Genomic DNA, 13641 nt, shown 5'->3' with positions numbered 1-13641 from the left:
CCTGCTCAGCAGGGAGTCTGCTTCTTCCTCTTTCTCTGCCCTTCCCCCAGTCGTGCTCTGTCTCACTCTCAAATAAATAAAAATAAAATCTTTAAGAAAATAATAAAATTATAAAAGAAAGAATGAAATCTTGACATTTGCAATGACATGGATGGAGCCAGACTGTATAATGGTAAGCAAAATAAGTCAGTCAGAGAAAGACCAATACCCTATGATTTCAGTCACATGTGGAATTTAAGAAACAAAACAAATGATCATAGGGGGAAAAAGAGAGGCAAACCAAGAAACAGACTCTTAACTGTAGAGAACAAACTGATGGTTACCAGAGGGGAGGTGGCTGAGGGGATGGGTGAAGTAGGTGATGGGGATTAAGGAGGGCACTTATTGTGATGAGCACTGGGTGATGTATAGAAGTGATGAAGCACTAAACTGTGCACCTGAAACTAATATTATACTTCATTTTAACTGGAATTTAAATAGAAACTAAAACTAAACTAAAAAATATGCTAAGAAAGGATAGTATATACACATTTTCTATGACCATTTAAACCAACATCTTCTTCAACTTTCAAGTTGCTCCCTGGTCCAGAGTTCCCACATGCAAATACTAACATTGTTAAGATTAGCAACTAACATTTAAAGTTATCATTCTGAATGCATAAACTCAATGTATGATTTGTCTATTTTGGAAGCAATGTTTTTACTCTGAATAATTACAACTAATTCAAAGTATTCAGAGAAGATCAAAGTATTTTCATAAAAAACAGCCTAGCAATTTTTGTAAGTTATGACCCATAAGTACAAAAGGAAAACAGATTTACACTTCTCAAATATTCCCATAATCCCCCAATATGAAAATGGTATAAATTAAGGAGTAAATTTCTGAAGGCGTATAAACTCTGAAAATGAGCTTTCCCTTTGGCTGACTAATGTCTCTGATCACTAATGGCTATCATTTTCATTGGTTTATTCACAGAAAATGTATACACATTTTAAAATTAAGTAAAATGTAAAATTTAGTTCCTCAGTTGCAATAGCCACATTTCAAGTGTTTAACAGCTACATTTGGCTAGTGGTTGCTACACTGAACAGTGCAGAAATAGATCATTTCCTTCACTGCAGAAAGTTTCATTGGATAGCACTGGGTTTACATAATCTAAGAGGAAAAATAAACCAAGCGCCTATGCAGAGGTATCGTCAGGTTTGAGTAGTTGAAACATCTGAGGATTCCTCTTGTGATACAGAGGGAAAAAAAAATTCTGTGCTACAAGCTATTGCTTGAATAAAGAGAAAAAAATGCTGTAAGACTGAGCTCAACTGTACGTTTCAGGGGGCGGGGGTGTTGGTGGAAAGAAACCTGTTAGATTTGAGGATGTTCCTGTTTTATAGCTTCTCCCAGATGGTATCTGAAGCATAGACAGAAACTAGCCTAGGGTCTCTTTCTCACTCTGCACACTCCTCAAACATTCTTGCCCACACGTCTACAAGCTGGTAATATGAAAATGTCCATTTCCAACACAGATGGATCTCCTGCCTCCAGATCCATGAATCCAGCTCCCTTTACTCTCCCTCTCTCTCCTTGGACTGTTTCAAAAGTGACTCATAACGTATCCAAACAAGGATGTATCATTTGCTGTCTTGCTGTCCCCTGGAAAGAATTTGGCTGGCCTCTGTCCCCAGTTCCTGGGAGAGAGCCAGTAAATCCTCGAATTTCTCAAGTGAGAACAGTGTCTTTGTTCACAGTGGGTTCCTCAGGACGACACTTGATAGTCTGTTCTAAGGAGATGACTCAGGATGGGGGCTGACCAAGCCAGAAAGACCAGCCGTGTGCTCAGAGGGTTGGGGCTTGGAGCCAGCTGATACTGGCCCAACCCCCGGGGAGGAGAGGGGGATTGGAGAATGAATTCAACACTGGCCAATGATTCCATCAGTCATACCTACATAATGAAAGTCCAGTCAAAGCTCTGGACACCAGAGCTCAGGTGAGCTTCCTTGGTTGGCAATGTTCAACAAATCGTCACACATCAAGGTGCCTAACTCCACAGGGAAAGGACAATGGAAAGCCTGAGTTTGGGGTCCTCTTTCAATGAGTCTCTGCCTTTGGCTGATTCTGATTTATATCTGTCCTAATAAAACTGTAATCATAAGTGTAAGGCTCTCCTGAGTTCTGTTAGGCATTCTAGTGAATTACTGAACCTGAGGGAATAGTGGGTATCGCCAAGTTTATAGTCTACTTGTAGTCAGAAGTGAGGGTAGCCTGAGGACCCCCAAACTTGTAAGTGGTGTCAAAAGTGAGAGCAGTTTTGTGGCACACTGTGCCCTTAACCTGTCAAGTTCAGCTTCACTCTGGGTAGGTGGTGACAGAAGCTCTTGCACTCTAGATCTGTTCCTCCCACAGGGTTCATTATCACAGTGGATGGCATATCCACCCATCTATTCAGCTGCTAATGGGAGAAAGCAGATCATCACTGATGATTCTTCCTTCTCACTCACCATCCACACAAAGGATGAATCGCTCCATCCTTCCTAAGCTCTGACTGTCCACTTCTCTCCAGCAGGATCCAGTCTTTTCTTCTCTGGTTCTATTCTCCTCTTTGCTTATAAGATTCTGGCCCCACGTGCCTTCTCTCTGATACTCAACTAGACAGGTTTTGTCCTACACAAGGGCCTTTTCACTTGTTGTTCCCTCTGCTTAGGAGACTTTCACAGACTTAGCTTGCCTGGTTCCTTCCTAGGATGTAAGTACTGATGTAGGTCTTGTCTTCAAAATGGTCTGCTTTCCCTCCCAATTTCAAGTAGCCTCCCAATAACTAGGTCACCACACTGTCTGGTTTCCACCATAATACACTTATTTTTTCCCTCCTCATCAGAATTCAGTTCCATATCCGATTCAAAGGCTATATTCTTAGGGCCTGAATCTGTGTCTGGCACACGTAAAACATGCATTTACTGACATTCAGGTATTACTGAATCCACTGAGTTGGATTTTCTTGGTGGTTTCCTCTCACTTTAGTGTTACCCTCTTCAAATCCACTCTCCACACTGTAGCCGGAGCCATCTTTCTCAAACAAGATGATGACATTGCTGTTCCTTCATGACCTGGCCTCTGTTTACCATCCCAGTACATGCTCTCCCCATCTACTCACCAGCCAGGCTGAACTACTGCCAACACCTTGAACGCTCTCAACGCTCTTGCCTCCTGAAGTTCCTGTACACGTCCCTTCCCTAGGACATTCATCTTTCCTCCCCAGTTTGTCTGGTTAACCCTTCTCATCCTTCAGGTCTCCTTAACCATTACTTCCTCTAGAAAACCTTCCCTAATCTTCCAGAACTGGGTTGGGCTACCCCTGCTCTGCGCTCCCGCAATACTCTATCCTACCCCATCAATGTACTGACTTTGGACGGGCTGTCGCTGTCCGCCTACTTGCCTATACCCTCCAGAGAGTAAACCCCTGAAAGCTGGGGCCTGGTTTTAGTTGGCAGTGTTGCTACTGGGCACCGCACCTGCTGGCATCCTGCAGTGCTCAACACGTATGTACAGAATTAGTGTATTACACTGGAGAGTCTGCCGGCAAATTCATTAGTCTTTGTTACTCTCTCCATGTTCCCCACAGTGTTTAGATCAATGCTACCATGGAAGAGGCGCTCAATAAATACTGGGTAAAAGTACAATGCCTCTCTAACCTGGCGAGATTGAAGAGAAAAATGAAGGGTGCTCAGGCTTCTTAATGATGGGGTGTATTTATTTGAGGTTATTAGCAAGGTCACTTAAAAACTTTAAGTTTTTAAACTTAAAGTTAAAATAAGTTATGTGATCTGTTTCAGCATCTTCTCCTTACTACAGAGTTACTAGCATTTAGTTTCAGCCATATGCCCACAGGGATATTTCAGTCTTTATTCAAAATACTTGTGTGGATAAAAAAGTATTACATTGTTTAGTTCTAAGAAATCTGTTTATAAGCACTCCATTTTAAAGAGATAAAAGTGAGTAGAATTTTTCTTGACAAGAAAAACTACCCACTGTCCGTGAAGGATAAGAATTATTCTTTGTACCATGATAATTTGTATGAAGGTATATACACACTATACCTATAGAGTAATAAGACAGGTTTTTAAAATAAATATACAAGAAGTTATTCCTATAAATTAAAGTTGTCATTCAAAGTAGTCTCTCCTTTGGAGACTCATTCCAATAATGGAACCAAAGCTCAAAATACTTTGGGAAAACTCTGAGAACTGTTTCAGATTCTGCACAGACTTTTTAAAATATTCACAGAGGTGATAAATATTTGACCTTTTCAAAGTGAATTTTACCTTTACCAGCAACTAGTCACTAGGAGCCATAGTAAATACGGTCAAAGATCATAACATTTTGGATCAAAAACAAAGTATATTTCGATGAAAAGTACTGGCGATGTTTGAGTTTCCTTGCATAAGTGATACTTGTTCCGAAAACAATGGCAAATTAACAGACGCCTAGAAATGTTTAAAAAGAGGAAACAGAGAACAAGGAAATTGGGGTTTAAGAAGTCACAGACCCTCCTGAGAACGTGATGAAAATCATGACTCCCTTCCTCAGAAAACCAGTGGCTCCCTGCCCTCTCAGCACTGCATCTATGACTAGAAAGGTATGAACACACCGCGGTCATCTGTAGCTCTATGGTTTACAGCACTGGCTTCTGATTTCTTTTTTACTGTACCGAACAGAAAAAAAATATATACTGTGACCCGGTTTGTACATACATACCTATAATTAATAGTTACACAAATACCTCTCAACCCTAGCGTATGTGATAATACTCTCTCCCATCTTATTTTAACTAAGAAAAACGTTACTCATGTTTTACTGTGCCAATTTCACAATGTACAGGTTGAAAAATACTGGTTTACAGTATCTGCCGTGTAACTGGAGCAAGTTAATGAAAATGAGAAAACTCACTGATTACAAAAATTCTGATGCAATTTTAAACTAACGAAGTCTTTTTACGCTACAGCCAAGCCTTTTAAGAGATTAGATTCTTTATGGCAAAACTGCATTATCTTGGTCATTCATCTATATGGTTAACTACTGGAGATACTGATGAGTAAATCATACAACAGTCATAGGAACCTCATACCTTAATATTAGAAAACCACAAATCGTTTTCATGTAAAGTGGCCAGGTAGACAGATGTTAGAAGTCCAATGCAAAGGGCAATGGTTCCACCAACCGTAAATGACAGAAGCTTCCACAACCTTCTAGTGGTACAACCTTTTAGAAAAACAAAACAAATAGCTAAGTGAGTAAAGAATGTAGAATTTACTAGTTCTACTTCAGCCTATCAGGTATGCTAAGTTCCAGCTGCCTGTCACTGCTGAAGCTTTCCTTATTCCCAGGAGACACTGAGAGGCTCCTTTCTGTGATTCTGGAGACCTGTTTTCATACTTTATTACACTTTTTATGCGACTGTATCTAATTGTTCACTTGTCCATTTTGCCAGACAGCGTGAGCTTTTGGAGGACAAGCAAGTTATCTTATTCATTTTTATATGTAGGGTCTGTGTTTGGCATAGTTCAATAACTGTAGTTTACCTATGAAATTCGGAGGAGTAAATGGGTTGCATGTCTAGGATAAAAAAAGTCTCTGTGATGGTCTACATATAATTTGTGGTTTATTCATTAAAAGCTACCAAAAAACTTGACAATTTAAAATCCAAAAACCCATCAGGGGAGAAAAATCCATCACAACTCAAGTTAAAGGACACATAAACTAGGAAAAAGTATTTATAGCGCATATAAGAAAGTTTAAGTATCCTTAATACGGGATGAACACTTTCAGGATTAAAAAAATAAATATTTCAGTTGGAAAAGATTAAACATACGAGTAGGCAAAGTACAAAAAAAAAAGACGGCCAATAATAGACAAAAATATTCACATTCATCAGTATTAAAGAAATGCAAATTGGGGCACCTGAGTGGCTCAGTGGCTTGAGCATCTGATCTTCCGCCCAGGTTTCAGGGTTTTGAGACTGAGCCCTATGTTGGGCTCTGTGCTGGCCCTTAAGGCTGCTTGGGATTTGTCTCCCCCTCTCCCTTTGCCCTCCTCCCTCCCCGGCCCACATTCTCTTTCTCTTTCTCTCTCTCTCTCTCTCTCTCTCTCGTTCTCTCTCTCAAAAAAGAGAAATGCAAATTAAAACGATGAGCTATAACTTTTTAGATGTTGGCCAATTTGATAGCTTAAAAATGCTAACACTGTTTTAATAAGGGTACAAAATATGAGTATTTCTCAAGCACTGCTGGTGGAAGAGTAACTTGGTAACTCTCTGGAATGCAACATGGCAGTAAGTAGTAAAAAGCTACCCAAATGAGCATACTATTTGACCAATAATTCTTTTTTTTTTTTTTTTTTAGATATAGTGTTCCATGATTCATTGTTTGTGCATAACACCCAGTGCTCCATGCAGAACGTGCCCTCCTCAATACCCATCACCAGGCTAACCCATCCTCCCACCCCCCTCCCCTCTAGAACCCTCAGTTTGTTTTTCAGAGTCCATCGTCTCTCATGGTTCGTCTCCCCCTCTGATTTCCCCCCCTTCATTCTTCCCCTCCTGCTACATTCTTCTTCTTCTTTTTTTCTTTCTTAACATATATTGCATTATTTGTTTCAGAGGTACAGATCTGAGATTCAACAGTCTTGCACAATTCACAGTGCTTACTAGAGCACATACCCTCCCCAGTGTCCATCACCCAGTCACCCCATCCCTCCCACCCCACCCCCCACTCCAGCAACCCTCAGTTTGTTTCCTGAGATTAAGAATTCCTCATATCAGTGATGACCAATAATTCTAAATCCAGGCATATACCCCAAAGAAATAAAAGTTTTAAATAAACATTTGGCCACAAGTATATTTATCATAGTTCTGTTTATATAGGTAAAAGGTTAAAAACCATCTAAATATTCAACAAGGAATTAAATTATGCTAGAGCCACACAACTACTACATTGATAACATTTTTAAAATACATTGACTGACTTATGATATGTTTGTAACATAATGAAAGAAATGTAGCAAGTTACAAAACAGCTGGGATCTCAATTTTGTAAAACCACATATGAATGCTTGCAGTTATATAGGGGCAGAGACATTTAGACAGCAAGATCAAGTTTCATGGGTGGAAGTCTAAGGATGGATTTGTTTGTGGGAGTATTTTCTTTTCCTTCTTTCTTTCTTTTTTTTTTTTGCTTTTCTTCAGTTTTCAGGGTTTTTTCTGACATGAATAAATAAATGCTGCTTCAGTAAAATGAAGAATCCTCAAAATTATGTTTTAATATAAAAAAGGAAACTTGGGGCACCTGGGTGGCTCAGTCAGTTAAGCATCTGCCTTCAGCTCAGGTCATGATCCCAGAGTCCTGGGATCGAGACCCAAGTCAGGCTCCCTGCTCAGTGGGGGGCCTGCTTCTCCCTCTCCTCCCAGCTCATGTTCTCTCTCTCTAATAATTTTTTTTAAAAATCTTTAAAAAATAAATAATAAACAAAAAAGCAAACTTGAAGTTACATTGTTTAAGTCTTTAGAAAGTACTCTGTCTTGTCCAAAATTGCTAACAGCGGAGTTGGATGGCATGACTTCTCAATACAGATTAATTTTATTTTATAAAACTGTTCCCCCAAATTACTTTACTTGTTCTGGCTGATAAGAATTAACATAGCTGCTGGGTGCCTGGGTGGATCAGTTGGTTATGCAACTGCGTTCGGCTCAGGTCATGACCCTTGAGTCCTGGGATTAAGTTCCACATGGGGTCCCTGCTCAGCATGGAGTCTGCTTCTTCCTCTGACCTTCCCCCCTCTCATGCTCTCTCTTTCTCTCTCTCAAATAAATAAATAAAATCTTAAAAAAAAAAAAAAAGAATTAACATAGCTGCCATTAATGTAAATTCTGTCGATATCCAAAATGGTTGATAGACATGGAATTTTTTCATGCTTATTTTTAAAAACCTTGACCACGCTTAGTTAAGAAAGCAACTCTGGAGTCAGGAAGCTGGTAATTAATATTTGATGTACAGCTTAGCAAGAGTCTTTAGCATTATATAAACAACTCACCAAATTCTGACCATCCTCCCTCCCCAAACCAAAGGAGAAAATTTCAGGAATTCATATAAAGAATAAAAAAAAAATGTTTGATTCATTTTTCAATACCTTAATGAAATGAGAAAGTCTCCCAAGGTAAGGGTGTCTAGAGTGAACAGAATACACAAACCCAGAAAAATTAGAAACAGACTAAAATCTGAACCGTGGGGGAAAGCATTACTTTAGAAAGTCAAAGATTGGCAAAACCAGAACCTACTGAACACACAGCTGAGAAACAAGGGGTTCTAATCAGAGCTGTTTCGCCTTTTATGTGATCGTAACTGAAACGCCAGTATTATCAAATTGCAATCAAATAATTTGTCGAACTAAAACATCAGGGTATTAGAACAAGTCTCCTCAACTGTTAGGTCTCACCAAATTCTTATCCTATTGGAGAGTGATATTTTAATATGCAGAAATAAAAGCAATCCCAAATGCTGCTTTAATTTAAATCACCTACCAGATGGCAATTTATTTTCCAACTTCACATTTGCTTCTTGTGCTGCATAATCCTCAGAAACTTCTGTGGTTTTCACTCCTTTTCTTTGCCTGATGGATATCATGGTGTCAAAGACTTACATGCATTGTTCTTCCAACCACTCCTACAAAACGACAGAAAAGTAAACTCCCTGTCCATATGCCAGTATCCTCTCCGCAACACACCCTGTGCTCATCTGTGCTTAAGTGACCTGAAGCCTTGTCCCTGACTTAGTATGCCCTCCCACTTTCCCATCTTAACCAGCCTTCAAAGTTACTGTGAAGACACAACACAAATATTTACTTAATACATCCCAACAAGAATTATGAATACAGGTGGGCATCCCAGACAAGCCCCTGCCCTTCTTCCAAGAAGCCTTCCTGTCTGTGGTTGTGCCAGCGGCCGCTGATCTTTCTCCTTCCTGAGCCACTGCAGTTACCTTGCAATTGGTCACATAATTATGCAGTTCTGGATCATGTTCTACAGTTCCGTACCACGGGAAGAGGTATTCAGTAGTAAATCTGTTGAGAGTCGGATTCTGAAGAAGTGAAATATTGTTTTGTCTCAGGTATCTGAATTTTAATACCGATGTTCTTTAAAAACAATTCATACTGGAAGCTTTAGGAATACGCCTCAGTGGTGATGGCAGCGGGGGTGTGCCAATCAGGGCAGCCTGCTATCCCAGGGAGCAAAAGTGGGAGTAAAGGCAGGGTGCAGAAGCCTGGTTTGGAAGCAGCGAGTGGGAGGCGAGGGAGTGGTGGCAGTGAGAAAGCTGGCTACAGTCCTCCGGAACATCTTGCTTCACTCCTCTGAATAATGAACAGCGTTTTACTAATTACTATGAAATATGACCAGGTGCCGGGCACCATTGTTTGGGCAGTTTATCAATTCCTAAACAACTTGCTTTATAGAAAGAACAAACCAACCAACCAAAATTATACAATTTATTCGTTCGTTCAGTCATTCATACAAAAAAAAAAAAAGTGAGACGCAAAAACAGTTAAGTACAAACAATGAAAATGGAGAACCTGTAGCAGCGAGGGAGGAAAAAGGAGTACAGGCAAAAAGTCATACTGCTGTAGATGGGCTCATCCCCCAGTCACCTTATCCTAGAATCATGCCCTTTCTAAGGGCTCGGGAGGAGTTGTAAATATCCCACAGCGGATACACTCTAACAAGTTAGGACAGAAGGGCAACAAATATTTTCGTGCCAACTCTGTGTCAGGCAACTGTGATAATCGCACGAACTACGAAACAAAAGTTTCCCCACCAAATGAAAGGGAATGCCATCTTAAACACTGGAAAAGGGAGATGAAAGCGACGCTTGTCCTCTACTCCGAGGCGCCAGCACGCCCCGAGCGTCCCGGGCGCTGCAGGGCACGTCACTCAGCATCCCACCGCACCCCAGCCCCACAGCTCCGGGTGTCCCCAGCGGACGCCGAGGGGCCGGCGGCGGCCGCCCAAGTTAGGGGACTTGCTCTGGCTGGGTAGAGTCGCGCGGCCGCCGAGGCCGGCACTGACCAGGCCGGCGCGGCCGGAGCGAGAAGTGGCCGGCGAACGCGACCCCGCCCTCGGCAAACTTCCTCACTCCCGACCTGCCGCCCCCGGCCCCGCAGTTCGCGCCGAGCAAACGTGCGCCGCGTCCCCCACCCGGGCGCCCCCAGACGCCCCGGGGCCCGGACCGCGCCCCCCGACTGCACGGCGCGGCGGGGCGGCCCGCGGGCTCCCGGTGGTCGCGGCCCATTCGGCGGAACGCCGGACACCCCGCGGCCCACAGCCGAAGCCTCGCGCCCGCGTGTCCCCTCGCGCCGCCAGCGGCCCGACACGCAGCCACAGACCTGCGGCCTCAGGCGTCCTGGCGCGCGGCTCCGGGCGGGGAAGGAGGCCGGCCGGCCGGCCGGGGGGCGCCAAGGGCCGCGGGGGCGGGGCCGCAGGACGGCCCGCAACGCGCCGCGAGGACAGAGAGGACCGGGCAGCGGCCACCGGGCAGCTGCGGAGCTTCGCGCGACACCCGAGAAATGGGGAACCGGGGGGCGTCCGCGGCCCCGAGGAAGGGGCGCGCCGGGGAGGCCGGGCCGCCGCGGCCGCATCCATAGGTCCCGGCAGCCGTCCGTCAGCGCGAGCCCCCGCCCCTTCCCGGGGCGCCCCGCCCCGTCTCGTGCGGCGTCTGCCGGAAGGAAGCAGCGCATTTCCGCTCGCTGCGCCGGCCCCGCCCCCCGCGTCCAGCCGCGGAGACCGCGGAGCTCCCGGCCCCCCGACCCGCAGTGCCAATATTGAGCCTCCGAGGCTGCTCTCGGCCACGCAGATTAACGCCGTTCCCAGGCCAGAGCGAGAGGTGGCGGCTCAGGGGGAGGAGGAGCCCGGCTCCGAGGGGGGGGGTCGCCTCAGGTCTGGCGGTGGCTCCACTGAGATCCCCAGGGTTGAGAGTGGGGCGCGCCTTGGGGCCGCGGAAACCTCTTGCTTGCGCCCGTGGCCGCCTGTTACCCCCCCGTGCTGGTGGATGCGGGGGACTTTGTAAAGGCCGCGCGGACCGAAGCAGGCCGACCCCTCGGGCCTCTCCCCGCCTCCCGCGTCGCTCGGCCCGGCGCGCCCCTTCTCGGGTCTCGGCCGCCCCCCAGGCCCCGCTGCCCGCTGGCGTGCGCTGGGAAGGCGTTTGCTGACTGCCTGTGAGAGCCCCCGGGGATACCTTCGCCTCTCCCAAGACTCCCCCCTAGTGTTGGGGTGGGGGCGGCGCGCTCGTTCCTTAATCTCGCCTTCAAGCATACGCTTGTCTTGCTCTCCAAACTAAGAGTGTAAGCCTTTTTTGAGGGCAGGTACTGTGCTCTTACCTGGGTTTCTTTCTCGTTCTTCTTCACTCTGCGAAGAACGGTAGATGAAGCCTTTTGTCAGCAGATGCGCAGACCACGTGTTTAATTGATTTTTCTTAAGGGATGGTCTGGTCGTCTGGGTCTTTCACCTGTGAAAAGACTGTCCTTCTCATTCCAAGACGAAATTCCTTCATCCAGGAAGCCTCTCCTGGTCACCCCTGTTGGGTATTTTCTCCTCCTCCCTGTGTCTGTTGCTATTAATAACAAGCACACATTCTGTGCAAATGGATTGAGGTATCTGCTGGGTGGCTTTAAGAAAAATAAGTAGTTAGGTGTCTTTTCAGATGGCATTTGTCATGTTTTAACTTGATTGTTGGTGTCTTTGATGTTACCGATTGGAGAGCAGGGATTATTTTTGTAATCCGTTTCTTTCATGTTTAGATGCCTTACATAAAACACGTTTGGGTCCTTAATAAATACATATGTGAATTGATTCTTCCTTCAATAAAATTTTTCCCTTTTTGTATATAGGGTTTTGTCTAAAACTGTGTCACTCTGGGGAAGATTGTGTCTGTGGTGCAATGTACATCCTCTGAGTAAAGGAAGTAGTACTCATTAGCAGCTGCTTGGTTTAATATGAAATGGCTTTACCAGCAAGATAAAGCTTTGAGACTTATAAAAAGTAGGCATCCACTGCTGAGAGTTAAGTCTTCAGAGCGAATATCTCAGTTAAGAAGGAGTCCTTCTCTGTGATAGAGTAACCATGAGGTGATAGATAGCAAGTAGTAGGCCCTGCCCTCCGTGAGCGCTAGTCACGGACTGACTGCGGTGGTATACGGGGATACTTCTGGTTTGCATTATGTTTTGAGATCCAAATGGATTTCTCTCTCTGTTGGGGCCAGCAGTCATTAAGCTGTGATGCTCTAGAGTGGTGCAGTTCAAACTGTGGTCTTGGGGAACTGTGGCATCACTGTCACCATCGCCAGGGAGGTTGTTAGAAACGCACATTATCAGATCCTGCCCCAGACCTACTGAATCATAATCTGTAGGGGCAGGCCCCAATAATCTGTTTCAAGACCTTCTCCATGTGAGTCTGTGCTCAGTGAAGTTTGAGAGCCTTGCTATTCCAGATGGCTGTGGGCTAGGAGCATCAGTATCACCTGGAACTTTCTTAGAAACACGATCTCAGGCCCTCCCCAAGACCTACTGAGCCAGAATCTGTGTTTTCATATAATCCCCAGGTTATTTGTATGTACTCCACACTTTGAGAAGCACCACACCAGAAGTCATCAATGCTGTTCACATCCTTCCCAGAAAAGTATTCTGTCTTAGGACTGAGGGAGAAAACTCTCTGTCTCTACTGTCTTTTTCTTAGCTGATGTACAATGTTTGTTCCGTTTTAAATTGCTTGGCTTAGTATGACCACTCTTGATCACCACTATCTTCTGTGACAGTAGACTCTCCTGGTGTTCCTCCTGTCTACCTCTCATTCCTTTTCAGTCTCTTGTAAACTCTTCCTTTTAAAAGCAACGATTCTCTGGCTCATGGCTGCCAGTTTCCACCGATATCCTGATGGCTCATGAGTTTTTATGCCCAGGCATAGCTCCTGACCTCCAGGTCCTATGGAGCCTCTGCCTATTCGACATTTCCATGTGTGCAGTCATCCCCAACTCAACTTGTTAAAAAATAAACTTTCTGAACCCCAAACCTGTTTTTTATCCCCCGTGCCCAATCACCTAATCGTTCAAGTCAAAACCCTAGGAGCCAAATGTGGTTCCCCCCATCGTGTAATCCATGTATCTAAACACTGAGTCCTGTTGGACTTGTCCCTAGATATCTCAGAACTTGCCTGACTTTTCTCCTCTTCTGTTGCCACCACCCTCATCCAAGTTACCATTCCTTGTCAGGATCATTTTAACGGCCTCCTAGCTGACAGCCTAACCTCCATCCTTACCCCCTTGTCCTTGTCCACTCAGTCCACCCTCCATGTAATAACCAGAGTTACCTTACTGAAATAGAACTCTGCTGGTGGCTTTGTGGCTTTATATAAAAATCAAGCTCCTTAACACAGCTTGGAATGATTGCCATGAATCAGCTTCCATTTACCTCTCCAGCCTCATCTCTACTTCCTGTTGGTAAATTTCTTTCAAGGTTTTTGCAGGTGTCTCCTTGCACTCTCTTTATCTGACTTCCCTGCTAGTCAGCCTTTGAACTTCAGCTTCAATGATCCTTGCTGCTGGTGTTTATACCCG

General features: G+C 44.6%; 1 protein-coding gene across 8 annotated transcripts in view; it reads right to left on the bottom strand.

The window, feature by feature from the left end:
* Nucleotides 1-11535, bottom strand: part of DPY19L3 (dpy-19 like C-mannosyltransferase 3) — a 72176-nt gene extending 60641 nt beyond the window's left edge. For 2 of the 8 annotated variants that reach the window (XM_078063010.1, XM_078063011.1), the window contains exons 1-3: nt 9022-10156; nt 8565-8706; nt 5118-5251 (exon numbers count right to left, since the gene is read on the bottom strand). In XM_078063010.1, the coding sequence (XP_077919136.1) occupies nt 5118-5251; nt 8565-8667 (237 nt within the window). In that variant the 5' untranslated portion in view covers nt 8668-8706; nt 9022-10156. Of the gene's footprint in view, nt 1-5117; nt 5252-8564; nt 8707-9021; nt 10157-10420; nt 10635-11410 lie in introns of those variants that run through there. The other 6 variants (XM_078063005.1, XM_078063007.1, XM_078063006.1 and 3 more) reach the window with 6 other exon arrangements.
* Nucleotides 11536-13641: the final 2106 nt, after the last annotated feature.

Source organism: Halichoerus grypus, chromosome 15 (assembly GCF_964656455.1).
Source record: "Halichoerus grypus chromosome 15, mHalGry1.hap1.1, whole genome shotgun sequence".
Lineage (NCBI taxonomy): Eukaryota > Metazoa > Chordata > Mammalia > Carnivora > Phocidae > Halichoerus > Halichoerus grypus.
The sequence above is the reverse complement of the archived record's forward strand: the minus strand, read 5'-3'. Positions and strand labels throughout refer to the sequence as shown.